The sequence below is a fragment of the Thermobia domestica genome, chromosome 12 (genome assembly GCF_964235325.1).
Source record: "Thermobia domestica chromosome 12, izTheDome1.hap1.1, whole genome shotgun sequence".
NCBI classification, from domain to species: domain Eukaryota; kingdom Metazoa; phylum Arthropoda; class Insecta; order Zygentoma; family Lepismatidae; genus Thermobia; species Thermobia domestica.
The window spans coordinates 182,518,765-182,546,216 of NC_137465.1; the positions used below are offsets into that span (position 1 = coordinate 182,518,765).

General features: G+C 33.8%; 1 protein-coding gene and 1 long non-coding RNA gene across 3 annotated transcripts in view; both read left to right on the forward strand.

The window, feature by feature from the left end:
- Window positions 1–6,023, forward strand: part of Osi24 (Protein) — a 164,851-nt gene extending 158,828 nt beyond the window's left edge. For both annotated transcript variants that reach the window (XM_081734457.1, XM_081734458.1), the window contains one exon: window positions 3,710–6,023. In XM_081734457.1, the coding sequence (XP_081590583.1) occupies window positions 3,710–4,040 (331 nt within the window). In that variant the 3' untranslated portion in view covers window positions 4,041–6,023. The remainder of the gene's footprint in view (window positions 1–3,709) is intronic.
- Window positions 6,024–6,131: 108 nt separating this feature from the next.
- On the forward strand, window positions 6,132–27,018 carry LOC145666877 (uncharacterized). The gene is made up of 3 exons (XR_014127835.1): window positions 6,132–21,496; window positions 24,850–24,970; window positions 26,881–27,018. It is a non-coding gene; the product is annotated as an uncharacterized LOC145666877 (long non-coding RNA).
- Window positions 27,019–27,452: the final 434 nt, after the last annotated feature.

Consider the following 27,452-nt stretch of genomic DNA (forward strand, 5'->3'; position numbering starts at 1 on the left):
CGAGATCCATCTTAATATTGTCCTCCCATCTGCGCCTAGGTCTTCCTAATGGTCGTTTTCCGATTGATCTTCCAGTCAAGACTTTGAAAGCGTTTCTACTTTCTTTCATTCTAGCTACATGACCCGCCCACCTAAGCCTCCTAGACTTGGCGACCCTAACAATGTTGGGTAGACCATATAAATTATGTAGTTCCTCGTTATGAAGTTTCCGCCATTCCCCATTCCCGTTCCTCTTGGGTCCGAATATTCGTCTCAGGATTTTGACAGGCGAATCTCGTATTCTTATATTCATATTTTTTCATTGTTTTATTTGAAGAGTAAGTAATATGCAGTATTTCTTCCAGACCTGTTCTTGGGGGAGGCACTGCCCCCCGGAGCTCTGAAAGTCCCCCTGGACAAGACCAAAATAATACGTTGATTATATAGTAATAAATATAATGTTATGAGCAGTGCTCCCGGAATAGTAAGTGTGCCTCCCGGAACATTCTGAAAGAAACACCGGTAATATGTGCGTCACCGTAAGGAGAACTTCTGATTAAATAGTGTATTTTTTTACACACGATTAAATATTGTACTAAAAAATCTATTCCAGAAGAAGAAAACATCATTTTTAATTGGGAACATCCGACATAACTTTAGTAACATAAAAATTTCGTCTTTTACCGTTTTCTTCGAAAACTACTCATGAGTATTGACCGTCTAGAATTACGTTTTGTTCAACCTGACATTATCTATCAATTCATGTGTTTTATCTTTGTGCAATATTATAGTAAAAGAACCAATTAAAATTTTCGAATTAATCATGATTTTATGCTATACCTAGATTTAATGTCATTAACCGTACTGTCCGTCATACAAGTACCATAGTGAATAGCTCAGCTCGATTTGTGTTATATTTCAGAATCAGTTTCGTCCTAATACGAGGAAAGTTTTCTAAAGTAAGATCCGTTTGGCAATATCTAAATAAAGTGCGAGGATTCGTAATTTGGTTGATGTGAAGTATCTCTCAGCATCTTCTGAGTCTGAATAGAATCAGTATTTGGAATGGCATCAGTAACGTGTGAGTTTTATGATGTACGATGGAAGAGCTCAAAGAAATATAAACGGACCATCGTCTGCAAAATAAATATCTAATTCGATCCCTGACTGCAAGAAATGTGACATCAGCAGAAATTCATCGCAAAATATGGGAGGCACGGTGGCTTAGTCGTAGAGCCCTTTGCTCTGGTGCGTGGGGTCCCTGATTCAATACCCTACCACAATGTTTCTTCCACACCTGATTTTGGGGGGACACTACCTCCCCGGAGCTCTGAGAGTGCTCCCCTTAGGAGACGAAAGTAATTCATCTATATTATAATAATAAATAGAATAGTATCAGCAGTGCCCCCGGAATACTAAGTATGCCCCCCCCCCGGAACATTGTTTCTGAAAGAAACACTGCCCGGCCAAATAAATTTGTGGTGATAGACAACATGGTGTCCGTGGGTTTTCTCGGAGTACTCCCGTTTCCCTCCGATATTCTCATTCCACCAATTTTTCCATCATCATTCACTTGCCTTAATCATCCGCCTCCTTTAGCCGAAAGGGCATAATCATGGGGCGTTAAAAATGAAATATTTAATTTCATTTCATTTTAATAGCGCCTGTGAGGCATATGGTTCAAACGCCATGATCGGTAGCAAAGTTAGTTATTGAGTGAGACTGTTTAACGAAGGGCGGTACAATGTTCATGATGAACCATGGTCGAGTCACCCCTCTGTAATCACTAACAATGTGGTAACGTAGTAGAGATCAGGGTTCATGAAAACAGACGATTCACTATTTGCAGGCTATCAGAGAATTTGACGCAAGCTTCACGATCTGTTCTCTTCAAAATAGTGTCGAATGAATTGACCCCTCAGGCAGAAATTTTTTATGGTATAGATCTGTAAAATATTTGTCCCCCGATACGACAAATGTTTCACCATCAACGGAAATTATGTTGAAGCGTAGCTGAAAGTATGTAGAATCTCTTAAAAATGTAATATACTCGAAATGCTTAATAGTTTTTTGTTGTTATTATTATTATAAAACTGACCTTACTTTAAAAATATCTCTCGTAAATGGCGTCATTATCGTGCAGGATCAATTTTTAATTTTTTTTTTCTTGGAAACTACACATAAGAATTTACAGTCAACCACATCAGATTGTTTAATCTTGGGACATTTTTTTTCTGTTGTGTGCTGATAATACCCTAGTAGCAGAGACAGCTTTTCAACCACTTGCTGTAAGCTTGTATTGGAAGTCGGCAAGCTTGCATCCAGCTTGATTGGAAAGCGTGCAAGCATGCCGCAAGCAGGATTCCAGTAACGAAGTTACATGGGAGCAACCTTGCATTCAGTGTTCCATTCAAGCTTGACGCAAGCGTTTTACGCTGGCGGCATGTCAATAGCCAATAAACGGCCAATGATGCTATGACGCTCTGTAAAGAGTCTAGAGCATCGCTTGCAAGTACAACAAATATCAGATTGTATGAAAGGCGTTGAAAGGACAAGCGTACAAAGCCAAAAGCCAACCATGCGCCAACTGGTCGAAAATTTTCTTGCTACTTGGGTTGGCCCTATTGTAAAATTTCTAATTTATTCTTTCATCATAACTTGTAGAACGAGGGAAGTTATAATTAGTGTCCCTATGCCTACATCACTGCCCAGGCACGTAGCCCCTTCGAGACCAGAAATGAAAAAAATTAGGGAAGGATGAAACAAAATGAAATGAGAAAAAGAAGGATCAGCGTTAAAAATAAACTACAGGAAGCTTTTGGTTACTCTTTCTTATGAGAAAATTTGTATTACTTGTAATACATGGTTGTGAGGTGAGCGATTTATCCTGGAGGAGTCAGGGAATTTGAAATTTCTAGAAAAGTTGCGGAATTCTCAGAATTTCTGCTACTAGGCAGGGAGATTTCAAGCTTCCGAAAGCATAGTGCCGTTGTGTAACAACGTGGGCATTTTTTATCATAATTTTTCGTCATCGCATCCTTGCAATATCAAATACACGTATGTTATTTCAAAAACAATTTTCTACTGCTCCTTTAACCTGTCCTTTGAAACAGACAGTAGTTGACGGAATAATAAAAGCAAAAAAATATGCGGAAAGTTCTGTTAACATTTGATTCAACAGAAAAAGGAACGCAGATATTGCAAAATATTTTACAAGACATTATTCAGTATGTTCTTTTTATAATAGTGAATATGTACTTTTTTATAATAGTTGAGGTGATAATGTAAGGAAAATTGTTATATTTGAATAAAGAGAGGAAGGATGTAAATATTGTATAATCTTTTTCAATACTTTTTTTTTAAATTTTACTCGAGATTTCTTTATAGTTTATTAAAATACTTACCAACATATCCTCACAAACCAATAAATGTTGATAGTAAAATAGTTTAGATTGATCGAGCTCCTGGGCCTTCAGAATTTCATGTCACTCCCCTCCCCCCTTCCGTTACGAAATCCTGGCTAAGCGAACCAATATATGTTCCAGTAAAATTGTTTAGAATGGATACGTGCCTGCACTGCCCTAAGTTGTAACTAAAGTACGATTTTCAATTGTTATGGAATACCATAAAGAAATGAATGAATTAGTTTTATTGAGTATTTTTTTTTAATTTCATATTTTTGTTTAAAATGAACCACACTAATAGAATATTGTTTCTCATTTATTTCCAGAGAATTGAACGAGCTACGCAAACCATACTCAGACAATCCAGAGATTTTAAGATTCTTCCGCTACATGAAGGCAGCCAAAGATGGCCAGGACGGCCATGATTGTAACCAAGTATACGCAGCATGTGACGTGAAGGGCAGCGTCCCTAACAGTCCTCCAATGGTGAAAACGTACAACGAGATTAACAAATTAGTTCAGGCCAGACGATTCGGACGACATATGAACTTTCGAAACAAAAACGTAACGACGACTATGATGACGACGGTTCAAGGATACGAACCAACGACTACAAGAAATCTTCAAACTGAGACTGACGTAGAAACGATGACTTAATTAAAAAAAAACATAAACTCTTTTTTAAATGGAAAACAAATAACGAAGGACAAATGACTTTCTTTTTTAAAAAAATAGTTATTTTCGAGCAATGGACTCCATTTAGAATACATACTTAGATACTGTACATACTTAGATTTGTTAAAGTTCGCTAAGTCATGACAGTTCTTAACATAAGCTATCTGTGTATTTACACATATAACAATACATTCTGGTATTTTACTATATCTATTTGTGTACATAAATAAGACACACACTATGTATATATTCTTCCACTCTATTTACAAATACCGTTATGCTAACTTGAATTGTTGACGCTCATTTTAACCCTTACGCTACCACTGAGACATGTGCCCCTCATGTTTCTAAATACAACCAGTGGTAATTTGGTGTTTTAGTACAACAAGTATCTTTAAACAATGCCTACAAACTCATTTACTGTATAAAAACGATTAATGCGGGAAATACGCACCAAACTGTGCTAGGTGGTCAGTAAAAGCCAGTTTTGTGTGTTTTCCGGTTCAGATCAGGGTGAAGTTGAAGAATCACGTGGTAGTACCGGGGTGCGTCCGTAGGATCAGGCGTGTAAAGCAAGTCAAGGAACTTCTATTCACTAGAATCTAGCTTTGCACTACGATTCAATAGTAATCAACTATACTTTTTAATGCTATTCCTATATTAATCTGTCCCTATAAATAAGTTCCTTAAACATCACTCTTTTTTTGTGGTTAACATATTTTACCAGTAAATATATACAGGGTGGAACAATTATCTTGATACGCCTTTGCAATTTTAAACTAATCGATATAAAACACTGAAACTTTGTACCTTGCAAATATTGGCAAAAAGAGATTGTTTGACATACTTGTGATATCACAAGGTTATCAGTATTGCTACTCCAATATAAATTTATATATATATATATATATTTTTCAAATGGCACTACATCAAATTATTACACATTTAAAATTTACATATTAAATAAAAACTTAGAATGTTACATTATTATTCAGTGTTGCAGGCTACTTTCATAGCCTTCGTTTCAAAGAACTTCTCAGATAAGCCTCATCCAATTACATAGATGGTTTTCAAAAAAAAAAAAAAAAAAAAAAAATGCAAAGAATGTAATTCCGTTTTCAGCAATTTGATGTCTCAAACCATTCTGGAGAAACGTTTTAAAGTTTGCAACACTGGTTAAAATTATGTAATCTCTAGAACTTGTTGGAATTACACGTTTCAGAAAGTATTTTTGCAATGTTATAGAAACTACGATGGATATTGACAATTGCTTTAAAAAGCTAACAAAAATACGCCATTTTAGGCAATATAGCAATTTTAGATTATTTTTTTTTTTCGTATCCGGAACTGTTAGGAAATGAAAAAGAAATCTTTAAGTTTTACGTCCGACGGTTATGCCGGTGAGGCTAAAGGAGACGGTGATGATGAGAGATGAATCAAATGGTGGAATGAAGAAAGTGGGAGGAAAGGGGAGAACCCCGAGAAAACACACGAGCACGGTGTTTGTCCACCACAAAGTCCACACGGCGCGAGCTGGGATCGAACCAGGGACCTCAAGCACCGGAGGTGAACACTTTACCTATCGAGTTACTGTAAACAGCATTATGATCTTTGTGTCTGTTAAAAACAATTCACGTAATTAGATGTAATATTCAAGTAGCACTTTTTTCAAATAAAGAGCTTTGAAAAAAACTCAAATTCAACTCCCTATAACTTTTTTTTTCGATTTGTTCAAAATATGTCATATAATGCTCATGGTAATTGGTATTGTACTTAGGATGTGCATTTACCCATCCGCCTTACTTGCGTTGTTACTGTTTGCTATAGAAGTCTCTAAAATGAGTTTGTTTCTCAATGTTTTTGATGCTGTAACGTACTTAGTTTGCAAAACAGAATAACAAGTGCGCTATTGTAAGTTTGTATTTAATTTGTGGATTTGAAATATTAATAACCTGGCGTAGTGCAGATTGGTATATATATATATATATATATATATATATATATATATATATATATATATATATATATATATATATATATAGGGTGTAACAAAAAGGTACTGCAAAATTTCAGGGGTGGATTCCTTATAGACAAACAAAATAGTTCATATGACCGTATGTCAGGAAATGCATCATTACAGAGTTACGGCCATTGAGCCGTCTAATGCTGTGAAATAGTCAATTTCTGGTCGCCCCTTAATGTGACTCAATTTAAATCTCAATAACTCATCCCCTAATTAAGATGGAAAGATAATTTTGGTATCAATGTGTTCCTGAAGGACGAAGCTTTCGACTGGATTAGGGAATGAACTATTGAGGTTCAACTTGAGTCATATTAAGGGGCTGCCAGAAATAGACTATTTCACAGCATTAGACGGCTCAATTTCCGTAGCTCTGTAATGATGCATTTCCTGACATATGATCATATGATTTTTTTTGCTTGTCTACTCATAAGGAATCCACCTCTGAAATTTTGTTGTACCTTTTCATTACACCCTGTATATAACTTTAAGTTGGGTTGGCAATGGAATATGTGAAATAATCTACACCTGTCGATATTTCCATGGTACGAAATCGATATTTTTAGCGTTTTATATGTAATATTTTAAGAGTTACATCGATATATCGAGATAAATGGACCATCGTTCCCATATTGTTAATCTGTACTGTTTCATCATGTTGTAGCTAAGTATTAATAGCTTTAGTATTTAACCGTATTCTAAAAGTGTTATAAAAATAATTAAGAAATATTTAAGTGTACCGGTGAAGAAATCTCTAATATTCAATGTAGTGAATAAGTAAAATGTACTTATAAGCACTGGTAGCATTAAAGTATTCAGATATATTGGCGCTGTAAACTTACTTGTTAACAGATGGCAACAAAACTGTGATAAATAGATTCCAACGAAAAAATTTTTTGGAAGAGCTCAAGCGAACACATAAGAATGAAAATATTTACCTTAGAATAAAAGCAGTTGCATAAGAATTTAAGTCGGAACTATTACTCATTTTCGACAATTTTAGTTCACTAAAGTTTTTGTGAAGAACCATAGATACATAATGGAAGTCGAAAATAAATTATAACACTTTAATATTATTATTAATAACAAACTGTTGCATCTTGAGTTATAGTGAGATTTCCTTGCAAATATAAGCATATTGTCGTGTACTTTATAGTTTACCTATATTCCGATTGAAGTAGGATGTTATGTCCATATGACTTTCAGGTTCAAATAGTATAAATTGGTCTTAAATCTTATTTAAAATTAATAATTAAAAACTGGTTGAAATAATTTCTAGTAAAACTTTGATGTTAGGTTTGGAAGATTAATTTTCGGGGAAAAGAAAAAGAAACTCTTATCCAAAATAAATTTCTAGGCCGAGAAAGAATCTTTTGAGATACATAATTATGTACTTGTAAAGATATTAACAAAATTCGGATTAAATTTCTTACCAGAGGTCCAGATGTACAGTGCCGTACGCAAGAAGGTTGAGAGTTTTAGTCCACCCCCGAGTAAGATTACATGCAAAAGCAAACATTTACAACGTTAAGATCATATAAAATACTTGAAATTACATGAACTTTTGAGCTTGAAGCATCCCCTTCACGAACTCATGCGTACGCCACTGCAGGCGTAATCTACCTTATCCGAATCGAACCAACTGTAAATTAATCTACATTTTATGCCATAAATGTATGTGAAATATTACCAAAAATGTATAAAATCTTAGTGAATTAAATGCAACTAATGAGAATAAGTATTTGAAGTTAATAGTTTTACCAGCTCGTAGTTTTACTTACGTTTCAAATTCATTATTATAACAAAAGAATTACCTAGACGCTGCAGAAGCAGTCAGCTGTGAGCATGTAGGCTGAAATAAAATTTCCCTTTCTGATATTCTTATATTCTCCAGTACTGGAATTCTCATCAATCAAGAGTATTAAGAAAAACACGCTCTTCTGTGACATAAACTAATGTGAGGTAAAAAAAAAAAGTACCCTAAAAGTCTTTAAATAACATACAAGTACCGTACTCTAGGAGGGTAAAAACGGAAGAATACGCTTTTTTTTAGATCTTGCTCTGGAAATGTTTTGTTTACACTGTACTTTCATTAAATCGTGTTCAATATCATTACATTTTAAGATTTTTATTTTTTCTCATAGTGCAGCTTCGATATTGGTTGCATTAAATAGAAATTAGTTCACAATGGAAGGAGAGCAATGCATCATGAGATTCTGTTAAGTACTGTTTCACTGTGTGTATTGTATTCTATTTCTTATTAATACATGATTTTCTCACTAAATATTTTACACTATTAGTGCTTTCATTAAATCTCAAAACGTTCAACACGATGTAGACTTAAATTAACTAACAAACTCTCAATCGGTGACTAAAAATATCCATCAAGTGATTTACGTTACACTTTATATTCTGTTGACAAAATCAATCTAGTATCTCTAGTAAGACAAGACCATAGTATTTTATCACCTAAATGTCTAATAAACCCTGCTTCTTATTCCTTGATAAGTTTAATACACACAATAATTTATTCGTCATGTTATGATCAATGATGCTAACCTCAAATATTATAGAATACCATCTTTAGATTTAAAAAAAAAATTTTGGTTTTGAATTTCCTATGTTTTATTAAAATATGTAAGAGTTTGTGTGTTTCGTTTCTTTTCTTCAATATCTGAGTTAATTGCTCATAAATGTCAGTTTTCCACGTTTATAAAAATAGTTCATCAGGTAGGAGTTTCCCATGTTAGAAAACATGGATATTTTGTTGTGAAAAATATATGGTCTCCATCGTACCATTGTGCTCTCATCTACTGAGCGTCACGACACTAACATAACTTCGTTCATGCATTTCTCTTGGGGTGTTTTGAAAATTGATATTTCCTCGTTTGGTATTTTACGTTATTTTCCTTTCGTTCATTTTCTTTTGTTTAAATACAAAGGCATAATAATTATTTCCTTGGCTCTTGATATTTTAAAATTAAATCATTTAACAAAATTTGACTGTTGACACTGGTTGTACTCTTATTGATGACTCAAAACGTCTACCACTTATCTCTAGAGGAGCTTGTTTGTGTCGATTATTAGATGAGTGTAGAAGAAATCTTATACAGTGTTTGTGGCCAATTTCTTTAAAAAGAATTGAAATCCTTTCCGAAATACTTGTGTGAAAAATCGCATTTTAAGGTTAGCTAGTATCACTGGTTTGAATTGTAGTATTTGTAACAGAACAGTTTTCATCGGAAAACAATATAAATTATATAACCTTTACTATTATAGAAAAATGAATTTTCCAAAACTTGTGCAACGCATTTCTTTCCGGATAAACAAAATTATAAAAAGAATATTTTTTTTTTCAAGTCTTTCATTCCCATCCGGGGATAGGCGGGCCGCAGACGGTTATGCCGTCTCTATGGCCAGTGATTGAAGAAAAGGTTTGACAAAGTTATGTGAGAAGGGTCTCAGGCTGGCATGCAACATTAAGGTGCAAAGACGTCATCTAATAAAGAGTTGAACAAGTAAGTCGATTAGGTAGCTAAACTGCAGAGATATCCATGTGTGGGATCATGGATTGTGGATGTGGCCATAGTGGCGATAGATACGGCGAAGTGGGTTGTGTGTCTCAGCTTTCGACAATAAATATGTACGGTGTCATTTTATTTGTAGTTACAGCAGAGAAAACTGCATTAATTTAAAAATCTCTTATTACCTTTATTTTTCCAGAACAAAATTGTAAATAATTCCTATATTAAACTGCGCCAGAAATAATTCAGGAAACATGGGGTCAATTTTTTTTACACAAGATTGAGCTCTCTATTATTAATAATAATAAAACAGTATTTGATAAAAATAAAATTACTTAAACGATTTTCAAATCCATACTTTATTATTATGAATCAAGAATAGTTCCATCCTGTGTTTATAACTGAATCTCCTCTTTTTATAAATTCAAGATGTTGAACGATGAGTCTTCAAGCTGAATTGGTTAATAATAATTCTTTATAATTTTTCGTAATCTGTTCTATATTTCAAAAATTTCTCATTTCACCCAACTGATAAATTTTATGCTAAAAGTGTAAAATATTTTATGTTTTCAAAGTGATTTTATCTTTAACTTACCATATACTGGACAATCTTTTATAATATTCTACTCAGAAAACAAAAACTTTATCGTAATGCAAAAATATTTCAATATCTTGCATAAAACTAAATTGTAACTATATATAATTGTAACTAAATATAATTATTTTTGTGACTTCATTATTACAAAATTATTACCGTTATCCCCGTAGCTATTTTCAAATTTTACGTCTCTATTGTAATTATAATGAATCAAATTAATGATAAATCACTGTACGTCTTACCAAAAAAGTGTGCTGTAGTTAAATTTTAATTCATTTAGGTCTATAATTTCTTATGTACTTAATTTAAAGATAAGAATTAGGATTGAATCGCTCAAATATATCTTCATAAAACCTAATAAATAGTATTTTCAAAGGTTTGGTATATCGTCAATCTACATTGGATCTATCACACTAATTGCATATGAAAATGTTAATTCACTTCGTTTCAAAAATAATTTCCGAATAGTTTACGAATTTCTGTTACTCAGATGTTTTATAGAATAAGGGAATATTTCATTGAGTTATACTTTTAAGGTAAGGGAAGAAAATATTGGTGCTAAACGTATTGGTCCTAAACCACTTCACTATCAATTTCTGAACACAATAAATAAATCTAACTTTTTAAAAATCTTCTTATATCTCTTTCAAGCAGTGAGACTGGGCGAATCGAGATCTAAGAGTCTAGTATTATATCCGCCTCACATGCATTCACTTTGAGAATCGAACTCATCATCTCGAACAGTATCAAATTCGAGAACTAGTATTCCGTGAGGGTACACATTTCTTTTTTAAAAAAATCTATCACTTGAAGACATGTGCAGAATTTATAATGATGGGATATTACATTATTGGCATCTTCGATCTTGACATATTGGAAATTAGCGTCTTTTTGATCATTGAGGATATATTATGAGTTGGAACCTTATGTGGGAACGGAACCACTATTTGGGGTTTTGACCAAAGCCTTTTTCCCCTCGCTTATTAAACTCTGGACCACATAACAGGAATTATGCATGGTAACCAATTGAACAAGCAGGAATTCTTTACGGATACCCTCTTTACATTTGAGCCTACAAAGGAATTTTAATTTTTTTTTCTAAAAAGTATGATACGTTTTTTGACGGTTTCTAATTTCTTTGCTTAAATTTACGGATTGTTTTGTCTCATTTCACTAGCCACGCGAGAACATGCAAGAAATTAAGAATCAATGATTCAGTTTGAGTGATGGTGGAAATATGAATTACTTCAAATTTGAGTATATAATTTTAAATAGATATTTTCATATTGAAAAAAGCGAATTACAACTTAGAATGAGAAATATGAGACAGACACTCTTAAAGAAAAAACGTACGCCAAAATATACATTTCATTCGATGAATTTATTACACTCTCTAAGTTTGAATAATTGTCAAATTGTCCTGCCCTCTCTAATTCTCATATCGACTGAAATATAATACCCTTCTATTCTCGGATTACGATGTTATTTGTGTAATGCACGAAGTGTTATGTTTATTATGTAAAGTTAGACAAAAATAACGATATATATTGACAACACTCTTCGAAAAGTATACATGTACACTTAAGTATCTTTTTCATGGGTTGAATTGTATATCTTTCTTCTGGGTTATATCATTAAGCGTACAAGATTCAGGGTAAAGGTTTTGGGAGATACGTTTTTTAGTGGCATTATATTTTGACAGTTCTTTGTGAAAATAACAAATTGTACAGAGAGAAGAAGTTGTTTACTGGGACACAGATTTGTAATTTGTAATCCCTCTGCATAATTAAGTAGTCTCTTAAAAGGAATTTTGGATACTTTTTTTCACATCTTTCTGTTAATATTGTGATCTTATTTCTCTATCCTCAATAATAGTTTTAACATGTTGAAATGCTATTCTGAACATGTTAGTTTCTCAAAAATTTTATATGTATATTTATTTTGGGTTATATTTCTATAATGGAATAATTTCTTAAAATTCATATGAACATGACATTATAGCTACATATTTTTTGTAAGAAATTATAATTGTAAAAATGTAAATTATTTACTTTTAGTTTGAGCGTAATGCCTATTATTTTTAGTAGTTACAATTACATTGTTTGTATATTAAAAGGTAACCATTCTTGCGTTGCATTTTATAATTTATAATCAGCTATAGGTTATTTATTCTCAAACAAATACTAAAAAACTGTAGTAGCTTCTTATCATGGTGACTATGTGCGCTACCTTTGTTTTCTGTCATTGATTTACCTGCGCTACCTTTGTTTTTGCTCATTGATTTACCTGCGCTACCTTTGTTTGTGGTCATTGATTTACCTGCGCTACCTTTGTTTGTGGTCATTGATTTACCTGCGCTACCTTTGTTTGTGGTCATTGATTTACCTGCGCTACCTTCGTTTTTGGTCATTGATTTATATGTAAAGTTATCATACTTCTGCTATTCTAAATCGGGAAGCGATGTTGGAAGGTAAATCTTCCAAAGCAGAACATCTTGATGGGAGGTTTATTTTCATTGCTTCCATTGGTAGAAAGTACTTTACTAACACAAGATCCATTTTTAGAAGAATTCCTATTGGATGAATTAGAAATGGTGGTGGAGAAAGTAACACACATCTTAGGTTCAATGATTAGGCGATATATGAACAATATGTCTTGACGTGTAGTGCTCTATCACTATTCAAACTGGCTACAAGATTACATACGTAGCTGTTACTGTAATACAATAATAGAAAAAATAATGTTTAGAATGTCGTGATGAGGATAGGTCACACAAGAAAGGATAAAAAGATTGTCACAAGTGAAAACCGAGACAAACTGGAAATCTGCGTGATACCAGAAGAAGAACCTTCAAACTGAAACTGTTACGGTAAAAACGGGTCGTATGGTAGCCCTAGATTTTATACATGGGATTTCCTTTGTTTAAAATGAGCTTAAAATTTTAATTGTTTGATGTCAGCGATTTTGTCTTTAAACATTTGCAAATTAATTTTTGAAAGTGCAAAGCAACATTTAACTAAACTTGATGACATCAGCAAAATCAAACAGTTAAATCTTTCAGATTATTTCAAAGAAAAAAGAAAAATAACTTCCCATATAAGTCAATGGCCAAAACAAAATGGCGCCGGTATTTGATGCCCTTAATGATAATATGACAGCTGAATTAATTAAACTATACCTTACAATAAATAAGTGTAGGTGTACTATTAATCAACGTTTTGATCAAGGTTCAAAAAGTATGTTTTCTTCTCTAAACTGTAAATTTTCCTTCTGTCAAAAAAAATCTTTAAAAGTTATTAAAAGAGTGTCGTAATTGATTCATAGTTTCCACTTTTCATTTTTCAAACTAGTAGATAAACTTACCAAAAATGTGACAATCATAGTAATTAGTCCAGTACTAAAACCTATTTTAAAATAATCAGCGTATCTACTGTGTATACTAGCTGTTGATGATGATCTTACGCTAAGATTATGTTTATTTTTCTATTACACTCATCAATAAAGGAGTCTCAGATTTTATTTTCCCTGTATAACGTTTATCACTTAATTCACTGTAGATTACAAAAATTTGATTTTTCGGATTTCGTTGTAGTGATTCATTATCTTTATTTATTGAAATTTTAACATCCCTTTTCCATACCAAGGGAACTCGAATTTATATTTAAGGCTTGTGTCTTCAATGAAAATCGAACTCACAATTACTTTCAGGAAAGCATACTCATTAATCGCTTTGCAACAAATGGGCACCACACAGGAAACTGTTAATGCATTATGACACTCTCTTAAGGTCATATATAGTCTTTAGATTTTAGTCTTAAAAATTCAAAGAGAAATTTTTCTGTTACTCAAATATTACACACATTCTTGATACTTTGCTGTCTTTCAAACTTCATCAGTTAGAAAATTCCTTTTGGTGGTTGTCTGTGGTTATTAAATACAATTTTTCACGAAAATACATGTTCATAAAACAAAACTACTTTTTTTTTTTTTTTTACAAAATGTACATAGTTAAATTATTTATTGCAAACAAAAGAGAACTTGTTACAATATTTATTGTATAATTTATTGTGTTATTTCAAAATAAATTTATTTATTTAATTTTTACCACCTGTCTTCTTTAGAACAGTCTTTTCTCTAAATTTCAAAATGGGCAGTAGTGTTTCAAAAGTAGCCGTGTAGCACACGCTATTTTTTGAATACAAGTTAATTATGATCGAATGACTCAATATTAATAACTGTACCTTAAATGAAAACAACGAGGATTCAATTCAAACTATCCAAATTTATTTGGCTTCTTTGTACAAAATAATAATACCAGATTGGTGTGTGTTACCAAAGAAAAATATGTTTTTTAAAATAGTTACTTCTGAAACACTGCTGTTTCTCTTCACACTCAGAAAACTTCGTAGAGTTTTTTCTGTCAAATTTTCATTGATTATATATTGGAAAGTAGTAATAATAGTAATACATAGCGTTTTGACATTTCATGGAGAATTGAACTAATGATGTTCTGATATACAAAGTGCATACTTTCTAGATAACCAGGTAAGACATAGCAAGTTCTTATAATTTCAATGTCTTGCACGAACTTGAAGTTCGTGAATGGTGGTAGCTAACTGCTTATTATTATCTCAATTAAATCAACAACATTTTACGGCAGAGAATAAATCTGATAAAATCTTAAATGAATGTAATGTTCAAATTAAATCAGATATATATATACTACACTTATATGGTATTCTCCTACAATCTATAAATAACAATGTAAACAAGGAGGGAGATCTGAAAATCGTAAAAGAGGTCTATTATGTGTTATGTGTTACGTGATTTATTTTATATATTTAGTATACGAGTAATGAACAGTTGTAGTTTATGGCAAACATGATTCAATGTTCCGATTCTCTATTACGATTACAAGTGATTTGACTACGAGATAAATCACGTAAACAAATCGCAGTAATCGGAGCAGTGAATGGAAACACTATGATCCAATAGACAATCACTTACTAACGTATAAATTTACATATCCTCTAGAATGTAGATTCATTTTTGGATAAGTTTTTATGAAAAAGAAAATAAAGTTAGTAAACTAACCCTAACCTAACTATCACCATAGGTCTATTTATACCTAATGAACATATATATGATAAACCTCTATTCGCCTATAATCAATCATTATGATAAATGTAATCCCTCTTTACTGGTCTAGTAGCTAGCGCGTTTTCCTTTCGAGGGTGTGATCCCAGGTTCGATTTCTGGCGGGAGAGCGCAAAAAATTTAATTTCACTCTCATTATTCATCCGTCTTCTTTAGCTTAAAGAGCAGGGCCGGATTAAGGGGAGCAGGGGCGGATTAAGGTGGACGGGGCCCCCACTCTGATCATCAAAACCTCAACTGGTTGTCTAAAGAGAATCATACAAGATACAATCATCATCATAAGATAAATTGTGACCAAAATACGTATGAAACAAATTCCCTTAACTTTCCAACTGTACCCTTTCACAAAAATGTATTAGGCGAAGTCAGCAGGGTCCACATAGTTTTTCTAGCCCCGGGTCTCTAGATGGGTTAATCCGATCCTGTTAAAGAGTTCAACTATGTATTAAATTAAAGATTTAATTTCATTTGACGATAAAAAATAAAGAATCTTATTCCAACAAGAAAAAAATACTAATTAAAAACAAAAAGTAAAGAATATATCTTAACTAAAAATTCGAATTCACCATTCATTTAAGATAATTGATTTCTTTTAAATACGAACACCGAAACAGAAAACCATCCGCAAGTCTATTGACAACATTACAAAAATCCATAATTTGGATTACCTATTTTACGAATAATTGAAGGGTTGGATGCAAGAACCAGGTAGGTCCATTTTTTTAGTTAACTTGAGATTTTCACATATTCCAGTAGGAAAAAATCACTCTATAGACTATTCTATTCAAGAATCATGTGGATCCGATTGTTATATTCAGTGTTATAATGTAAAAGGAGGTACCTAAATACAATGTTCATCGTGAAGTTAGAGCGAGAAGCAGGTAGCTCCAGAAAAAAATTCTAAAAGTGGACTTACTTGGTTCTTGCATTCAACCCTTCAATTCTGCTCTTATCTTTTATTTAGGAAATTAGATACTGTAAACATATCAAAAATTATTTTTCTGGTAAATCGAAGTAGTATACTCTTTAGAATAGCACACAAAAATGGCCCAACTTTAAACTAACACGTTTAGTTATGATTATTTTTATTTGAAATATTGCCACATTAACACCGATAAAAATTACTATTGAATATCACTAAAGAATCTTTTTTTTTTTTTTTTTTTGTACCATCTGCACAGATTAGGAACAAATAAACTGATCAACGAATCGAAAAGGAACTAGAAAGGAAAACTGGAACCGGAACTGTTTGAATCCAAAAAAGAATTGTGAATGAACTATACATTAGATGAACAGAACCATGTTTGCGATAAATATAATTGAAACACGAGTAGCGTTATGATTTTATGAAGAGGAGAATAGAAATCCCATTTGAATAGACGCATCAAATGTAACAGGAACTAGGAGAGTTGGCATTAATACTTGTTTTGTGCAGGAGTTGAGAGTTCATGAAGTTCGGATTCAGTGTTAAGCTATAGACTTCAGATAGGGTCATAATATGAAAAAAAAAAAAACGCTTAATTCAAAAATTAGCAACTAAAAATTCATGAGGCGCCTAATTGCCGATATTTGACCCTGAATATTTCTAATTGAAAATCTATTACTAATTTTTCTAGCAAAAGGAACTAGATGGCTGCTTTGCTGAATGATGCTTACTTATCGCATACTCTAGAATTGCCGTTATTCTTGGTTCTTTAAATCCGAATTCATTACTCCTTAATTTAAGTAGCTAATTACTTGTTTCACGAGCTCATTCTCTAACGAAACTTATGAGTCTATCGAAATACTGAGGATGCAGTCAAAAACATAGATGTGTGCTTAATCATAAGCTAAATTCAATACTAAACATTTCTAACAAAAAATAATTTAGTTTCGAAACATAATGTTCATTACGTAGTTGTCTTGCATCATGTGAAAGAAAAAATTGTGAAACGTAATTTTCTCCCACAAATTTCTAAGCACAAATCAATTAGTTCACGTAAATTTGGAGCTTAAGAAGCTGTAGCGCATAATCGGTTGAATATATGTGATTATAACTGCAATATAAAATTTTAATTGTTATATACTGTCGAGATGAACACAAGCTAAGCCTATACGAAAACAAAGCTTTGAAGTTTTTTAAACCAAAAGGGATAGAGAATCGGATGAATGAAGAAAATATCATAAAGCAGAACTGTACAATATATCATACATGTAACATCAAAATGATTAAAATGAACGTGATACGCTGCTTAGATGTGAAACTTGCTCGGATAACAGACCTTTGGCTAGATTTAGAGCAAGACGGAGAATATAATCTACACAGTGCGACAAATAAGTACCGGACTAATTTCTTTTAGGAAAGTTGGTTCCTGACGACAATGATCTTTTTTTTTTTTTTTTTTTGGCCCAAAACCGCCTGACATATTACAGTTGTATGGAGACCATGGTCAAGAAGGAGACTCCAACTATCAGAGCTAATTAATTGTAACCTATCACAAGTCACAGTCGCTGGAGTCGTTTAATGACCTGTAGATAGAAGGTAACAATGATAATCTGGCTTACTAGAACAAATTCTTTGTCATGACACAGTTGGCATCGAAAAAGATAATCAACAATGAATTGAATCGTGATTTCTGCATGCGAACCATGATTGATAGGCATTCCTGGACTGGCTATGTCGACGACTATTGTTTGGTAAGAAAATAATACTTGAAACACCATTTTTCTGTCTCTAGGGACAATAGTTTGTAAAAAATCAGTCCGCAGTCATGATTAAATCTTTGCAACTTGACACTGACTTACCCTCGGTTCAACCTGTTGTAAATGCATCCGAGTTACTCGCAGCATCCGGAGCAGGTTTAAAGTTGCTTCAGTCACTACAGTGCTATTGTCTTTCCAGTGATAGTCCACTTCACCTGGTTACATAAAAAAAAAGCCCGGGAAATTTCTTGCCGTACTGTGTATATTCTAATCAATGAAGCAGTAGAGAATATCACCGTCGATTCTGGTGAAACCAAAAACTTTACAGTTGCGCCGCATAGTGTCGCCACTGCTGATGCTAAACGTAAATGATCTAGAGTTACAATTCTCGTTTTTAATCCATAGAGTTATTGTTTTATACCCTAACAAGAATGGATAATCATGTACATACAAGTAATTTAAACACACTTCTTGAACTGATATTTTGAAAGATTGGATTCTTTAGAGAATCACGACAGAGATTCAGATTCGGGACCTTGCTGCTATAAAATGAATATTCTGGAAAGTTTTGCATCATCTTACGTTGTTATTTTGTTTCTACAGTGATTGTAAAGTTCATAGTTTACAATATATCCGTCTAGTGTTTAACCATAATGTTACAAGAAAGGTGTAAGTGTTAAATCTCGTCTTACTACCATACGTCACTCATTGTTATTAACTCTAGTCTAACATGTTTTCATGTGTTATAGTATTCTGTATTCTCTGAATCACGACTCAATATGAAAATGACGACTGTGATAGAAAAATGACTATTCGTGACTTGAGACTAGACTGACTTTTTCACAGAGGGAATTACTTCAAGGTATGTAAGCACAAAATAGTAGGCTATAAAATAATAAGCACAAAAGTGAAGATCTTAATTTAAAGCAGGTAAGTACAAACTTTATACATGTATTTTCATAAATATATTGATAGTTAAAGCTATAGAAAATAAATATACAGGGTGAGTCAAAGACAGGTTGCATAGGGGTTTATACTACATGTTTAATGAGTAAACCTTCATAATCAATGCATGTGTAGCGAAGACGTTTCTGGTCCGGCAGAACAGTTAAGAGAGCGGTAATAATCGTGTCTACACATGCCGCAATATGTTCAATCAGGTGCTGAATATTTTGAATCTTAACTCAGTACTTTAAGTGACCCTGAAGGTAGAAAATCATTGGTGTTAGATTTGGAGACCGTGGTTACCACGCAACAGCTACCGCCCATATGTCAGAAAACAGAACATGGAAACCATTTACGAACAATTAATTTGTATTTAAAGAAGGGAACAGTCATAACGAAGCATTGCATGAAATCGGTAGCTTTATTTAACATGCTCAGGAAGTTAAATAAGTCCTTTTTCAAAAAGAAATTTGTAACCATCACCAGTAAGGGTACTTTCGATTAAAAATGGCCACACACGCTAATAGGTATCGTCACTTGACGCCAATAGATGTCGGTAATGTGCAATCAATTTACCGATTTAAAATATAACGATTTAATTGCACTTCTTCATTCTGTGCGTCACGTTAATTCCTAATAGTAAACACAAACGCTAATAGGTGTCGCCACTTGATATCAATAGATGTCGGTAATGTGCAGTCAATTCACCGATTTAAAATATGATTTAAAGGATTATGAACAATTATACTCAGAGAGCTCCATTTATCTATATGATTACCATACTGCCTTCAATGTCGGAAATCCAAGACCGATTCACGATGGGAGCTCATATGGTTCAGATCCCACGTTAACTATAAGTCTGCATCTCATATAGTCTACTAGTGAAAGGAACACTAAACTCAAATCCACCAGTACCACCACCACCAATTATACTCAGAGAATAAAAATAATGATACCAAATCCAAATTAAATACACTTAGTTTTGTGTAGTCTTTAATTTTCCAATGGACAAAACAATGTCACGTCGCTGAACAAAGCAGGTGATTCAAGTCATTGTTCTAATTGATGCGGTTGCGTGTCCACTCACAGGATTGTAGGCGATAGTCAGGGTCATCTTGACTGACGTATTACAACTTTTGGATCTTGTATGGATGTTACTTCTTCCTGTACAGAATGCGACACATACACAGAGAAAAATCCGTTCTCCGGACAGCAGTATATTGTACAAATATACGGAATCCTCTTGCTTACTATAGAAATCAGTACGGAGCATACGTTATCCATATGCTACATAGGCACTGCCCTTAGATGTTACATCATGCCATTGCAGGATATCTGACATCTAACAGTTTTCCGTATATCACATCCATATATTTATGTTACCTTCGTCAGCTATATGTTATATACGTTCATTTGTATGTGAGATCCTGACCGCCTACATTGTTTCATACGGAAAGTACGTATAGATGGAACACTTATACAGAAAGTATTATAAAACATGCGTTTTCAGTTATACGTCTGCTGTACGTTAAGTCCAAAAACTACAGGAATTACGCATGCAACCTATCTTTTTAAGTACGCCACCTACATTTTTTTCTCTCAGTGTACTCGACTGGCTTTCGCCGTGTTTCAACGACAGACGTCAGATGCTCTTTGTTAAGTTCTAACACAATGGTTAATATTCCTTCATCTGTGGATCACCTACTATGTGATTTGTCGAGCACGCTACCACGTATCAATCTCTTTTTATCACTCTGTACCAATTTTGTCACATCGTTGTGCGTGATCAGAAACCTGTCTTGATGTCTGCAGTTAAATTCCTCTGATGCACCTCTGTAACTGCGACTACCAACCAAGAGAATCATTCCACCCGTTTGTCTTGTATGAACATCTTCCTGCATTCGTTTGGCTAGTGATCTTAAACGATAAAAGGAGAGGGAATCCTATGTAACTTGATTTTTGACTCATCCTGTACCATGGAAAGTAGTCGAAATTTTCTGGAATAGGCAGTTCATTAACGGAAACAAAGTTTTGTGAAACTCAGATTCACGAAATATATCAACTGTTTAAAAATTACTGTTATTCTACTAATATTACAATGTGAAATACCCATCTTTCTTTATTGAAAGGCTTTATTCTTGAAACCATTTATAGATTTTTTTTTTAAATTCTGGTTCTTGAAATAAAGCTTTCACAATGCACGACGTTTACTTCCGTCTATGGGTAAGAATTCAGAGCTTTTCAAAGAGAGGTTTGTGGGTAGTTATTATTTTTTTTAACAAAATTATATTTTTCTTATCTGTTAGTTACTTTTCAAGTTTCTTATGTAATATAGTTTAAGTCTAAGTGTTCAATAAATTTAACTTGAAATAAATGAGAAAATCTGCAATCAAAAAGATTTAGTTCAAACTGATGAATACACATAAGGTCGTTTCAGGTGAGCCCGCAACTACGGCTTGTGTCACCCGGGGCAAACATGAAATTCATCGCGCCCGTTCTTTCTCATAGTTTGGTAAGAAAAGTATTACTCAATTATTGTATTAGATAAATTATACTTTAAATAAAACTAATATTACGTTAATTAACGTAATTATGTTAATATAATAATTTAAACCACAGAAATATATTAATTCGTCATGGGCTTCTAAAGTATTAAGAATAATTTTGTACATAAGTATCAATTTTAAAATAAGAAACCAATATAATTGTTAAAATAAAGCGGAAAATGCCTGCAACATTATAAAGCTATCATTGAAATCAAGGGTAAAAGTGGATCTGAAAAAAGTAAGGAGACGCATTACGTCACGCCGCTTCCGTGCCTTTATCCATTGTAATTTTTTTTGGAAGTGGAGGAATGTTATAGATATTTTCTGGAAGTGGGGGAATGGTGTCTCCTGCGTTGCTCCTCACTTTTACTCCTGATTGAAATAAAACATTTAATAGTAATTATATCAACATATTTTAAATAAGTTGTTCCCTTGTCAATAATATTTAATTTGCATTGGAAATCGCTAATGAAATAAAATAAAATGTGCTTGAATCATTATACTCAAACAAACACTATACCTTTCCCCCTTCAACAGTAATATAACCATTAGCGCAGTAGTAATAATTGTCGTAAATATTTGACTTGAGATTTTTTTTGAGAGCAAAATGTTTGATTGTGTTATCATAAGAAATAGTTGACTCAAAGTTATTTTGTGCTCAATAACAATGACATTCAAGTTTAAAAGTCTTGCATCATGATGCTTCTTAAGTGAGTTTTAATAAATTTCAATTTATTGAAATTTATTTCGCCTGAAGCAATTGTAACAGGGAGAGTTACCAACATTTTAAAGGCCATTCTCATGTTTAAATACCCTTTTTCCAGTCTATACGAGTTTGTAGATGAGATTAATTAAAGAATGTCGCTGGAGGTTCAATTTTCATGTTAGCGTCTACAATTAAAGCGTGGCCTAAAACTTTCAACTTTTTGAAGCAATTGGTCTTCACTTATCTTGTCCTTGTTAAGTATCTGATTTTTCGCTGCAGTGCATAAATCGTTGATACCTAAACTGAGAATATTATAGTTGATAAATCTAATTTCCAAATTTATTTTCTCCAGAGACTAAAAACCGAGCTTTTAAATAACAAAATATGTTGTCAACAATTTCAAATAAAGCAATCTAAGCATATCTTCGTTCGTCTGATAAATCGAAACTTACATCTTCACAGTCTTTGTCAAGCACTATTTATTTTTCCTCCTTTTTCTCTCTTTCAAATCAGCATATATTCCATTCTGTTTAGCAATTAACTTAGCTTCTTCAATATCTCCAAATGTAGCACTATCTATACTCATTTCCAAGAAGCTCAAAAGGCCATGAATATTTTGAGTGACTCATCTCCTGTTATGTTATCTCTTTGTAGAATTTTACTTCTACAATCGGTTTGTTTAAGAATTATATACCAGAAGCAGGTTACGACAGTGAATTCAAATTTGCTAATGTTTCTCTGTAAATCCTTTGTCATTGTCTCTGAAGTAGAGAGACGACTGAATGCCACTTCAAACCAGGGCCTCATTAACTTTGATATAAAACTTCAACAGCTTCCAGTCTCAATGACCACCTAGTTTTACTTTCAGATTTCAAGATTGATGCTTTTTTTTTTCAGAATTTTCCATCTAGATAAAGAGGTTTGAAAAATATATACAGGCAATTTAGAATACCAAAGAATGTTTGAGCTTCAAATGGTGCTTTAGCAGCGTGTGCTCAAACTAAATTCAATGAGTGTGCTTCACATGGCACAAAATATGCAAGTTTGTATTCCCGGAGTTCCTCGATTGTATCTCTTTATAGATACCAGAATCTATATTGGCTCCATTATCGTACGAACTGCCCTCTACAATTTCTCATGTCCAAGCGATCTTTTTCTCCAGTATACAAAATCTATATAGTCAGACTTATTTCTGTAATATCTCTAATATTATATTGCCCTTTTAGGAAACCCTAAAACCACATACATGGAGTACGTACACTGCTTCCTCCCTTAGTTGGGGCCCTGAGTAATGAATTCGATCCCTAGGTAGCAGCACGCGTGAATACGCCCGAGAAGTTGATGGTGGGCCATTGGGTACAGTAGATACCGAAGGTCAGGGCGTAAAACATGATTCCTTGATGTGACGTGAGAGTAGGCCTAATACCAAGGGCAGAACAGCGTTCCACAGCGACTATAAATCGTATAATTGTACAAAATTGACATCTGCTAAAGAAACATAAGCCTCGAGTTCATATGCTCTGTCAACATTCCGTGATGAGAAACACGAACAATCGAAAAGTGTATGAACGCTACGCCATCAGGGATAGAAGGACGTTTGCAGTGACTCTGGACGAGATATGAGTGTGTCTGTTGGAATGTAAACAAAGAGGGCCATCTTTTCTGACTCGAACGTTAATATGAGGAAATTTTTCCTTCCGACTTTATGGTTGCTGGTGGTTATTGCTATAATGACAAAACTTACGCCACACAAAATGGACTAAAAGGTTAAGATCAATGCATTACTACTAGGCAAATATTTTGGAGCCACGATACTGACATGATTTTCCATCTTAACATGGCAGTGATACATCTTGCATTGTCATTCACAAAGACAAAACGTCAAGACGTACGGCGAAGTCAATGGTTATGCATACGGAGAGATCGTACGGGAAACAGGAATTCATACAAATTTATAGACATTCCTCATGGAAATCCTCTTGCGTCCTCCATGAATTTTTGTGGGTTAGCACTGTTGAAACAAGCATTGGGCCGTCGAAAGCCGCGCATACTCGACTGTCTTTGGGAAGCTGGTAAAGAGAAATGAAACAACTGAAACTAAATTGAGTTTTAACACAGTCTCGTTCAATGGAAGCTGAGATCCATGGCGATAGCTATCAGACAGGGTGGTCCATTGAACACAACCACTGGTGACGTTATAGTATTTCTTAAGTTAGTAACAGTGACAAATTGGTTACCATAACCCTGAAACGACTTTTTGTACTTAGTTTTGAAAGTAGGTGAGATGCGTAGTGTACTCCACTTGTCATTTACTTGTACCCCACTTCACTTTTAACACCTTATAAACAGATATGTCATACAAGCACACAATCAAGATTCTGTGGAGGGCGGGTGTGGTATATAAACACATCTGAACGGAGTCGACGGGTGTGATTTATTAGCCTTGTTTGCGTATAATTTGTCAAATAAATCATTCAATATCAATAGCAGGCTTTAATCTTTCTTTTTTCGCCTTCAAAGATAGACGGCTAACTGCCCCAAAAACGTTAATTCATTCTCATCTGATTTGTCTTGATAGATACCACTGTTTCCTAAATGTTTCTATCATTTCAGTATTTTCAGAAAAGTCATCATTGTTTCCATGAAATACAAGTAATAAGTGTAGCAGTATGAGGAAATATCTGCGCACACACATTATGAAGAGATTCGCTTCAATACCAAACCGATTAGAGAGGTAAGTGCCTTAAAAATGAAAGGATGTGTACTCTAAATTCGATAAAGAATTTCCTTATGTAATACAGTTAGTGTACGTGCCTTTGGCACGGGGGACCCGGCGTGAATTCATGTGATTCAGATCCCACATTAAGCTGTAGATCCACGCCTCATATAGCCACGCTGCTGGAAGGTACACTGAACTCAAATCTAACAACCAATCTAAATTCGATAGAAACTCTCATGATGTTTTCAACTCTTTGTGTCTTTCAATGACTCTTTGTCACCATATTTGAACAATGCTGTCACTGTTCTATCACAATTTTAATATCAAAGACAAGAAAATATGTTTTTAAAAAAATAAAATAAATAAGAAAAACTGATGTAAAACTTTGAATTTTCAATCATATGTTTAGTAATACAGAGCGCGTCTGAAAAAGTTAGACGAATGATCTCAGAAACTAAATGAAACAAGAGATAAAAACAAAATACCTTTACTGGTCTTCAAAGTAATCACCATTAGCTACAACATACTTCGGACATCAGTTGCAAAGCTGTTGGAAACTGTCGGCAAACGCTTCTTGTGGAATCGCTCGAAGCACCGTGATCACGCGTTGTTGAATTCCTCAACATCTGCGAAGAGTAAGCCCTTCAGGTCCAATTTAAGGCGGGGAAACAAAAAGAAGTCTGCCGGCCCCGAATCTGGAGAAAAAGAGGTGTTGGAGAACAGTCACCTTGCGTTGAACGCGAAAATTGAGATGCAGCTCGCAGTGTGCAGACGGGCGTTGTCGTAGAGGAAATTCCACTTTCCATTCCAGTACAGTTGTGACTGAACCCGCTGGCTGCTTTGGAGCAGCCGTTTCAAATCTCCCTTGTAAATTTCCGCATTGACAGTTTAACCCTCGGATAGAAATTCATGATAGATCAAGAACTTGCTGTCGAAAAAGGAGATGAACATCGTCTTAATCTTGAATGTTGTCAGCCGACCATTTTTGCGAAACGGAAAAAACGATGGACACAACGCCACTGATAGTCACTTGGTCTCCGGATCGTATTGGTAGCATCAGGTCTTATATCCTGTAATGATGGTTTACAAAAACCGCAGATTCCGGTCAGACATGTCGATGAAATCTTAAGACGTTTCCATCCGAGTTTGCTTCTGTTTGTCTCTCAACGTAAGCGGTACAAATCGGGCACATTTTTTTTTTCACTTTTTTAAATGTTCGTGAACAATAGTGCTTATACTATCTTTGCTTATCTTCAACTCTTCTGCTAACATATTTAAAGACAGCCGCCGATCATCCCCAAGGATCCATCGAGCTCTTTTAATGTTGAGTAGAACTGTGCTCGTTGTGACCCGAACGCAGCTCATCCTCAACATCTTCCTTTCCTGTCTTTTAAGTGTAACACATTCAAACACACACTCTTTACTAACTACTTCAATACCATACACTTGCACTAATCTTCATGAATCTCCTTCGCCGTTTTCTCTCATTTGAAGCAAAACTTCATGTTAACGTGTTGCTCTATTTTACAATGACATAAGTTCTCACACTGACTTCTTAGTCACAGGTGCAACACTGCTTCACTTCGATTATCTTCACGATAGAGAGCGCTAGTCGATATGTCTTTCAATGCGTATGCGCAGGCGACTCATCCTAACCAGAGCGGTTTCTATCATATGGGATCATTCACCGAACTTTTGAGACAAACTTTGTATTTGAAAGTGAATAGTTACTGAGCAATATAGTAATAATGTAAAATAATGTATAGTAATAATGTATATTGAATGTAAAATTAAATCAATGAATGAAAATATAGAGATGATATTTTCCTGTCCGAACTTTCTAAATATTGAAGTAACACTCACGAACACGGGAAGCACTCGCCAGCGTACACAAGCTTTTCATATTGCAACCGCTTCTTTTACAGGCCTCACTTCGCTACTGATGTAGTATGGAAGAAGAATGCTGATTTGAACAAGAACAAAATAGTGTTCAACGGAGAGAAGGTAGCGAATTCTTACTACATAGGTGCCGGTGGCCCTCATTAGAAGAAGACTTATGCTAAAGTCAGGTAAGAATTATTTTAAAATAATAATAATAACAAAAACTTTTATTCAGTATTTTGTTATTTATGCTTTAGCTTAGTGTATAGTAACTAAATTCAGAAGACCTTACATATGGATACATTGTAATATGTAAGATTAGGATCTAATTTCCCTTACTCTTTTTATTAGGAGGAGTAACAGTGTAGCCAGGAGTAGTGCTCATAGAATTTTATCAAGGGGAGTTCAAATACTCAAGCTTATATTCTTTCAGGAATTGCAATATATATATATATATATATATATATATATATATATATATATATATATATATATATATATATATATATATATATATATATATATACAGTGGCCGATCCAGGATATGATGAAGGAAAGGGCTAAACCATAGTTTGCCGCTTTATCCAGTGTAAAACAGGATTGAAGTCCATTTTAT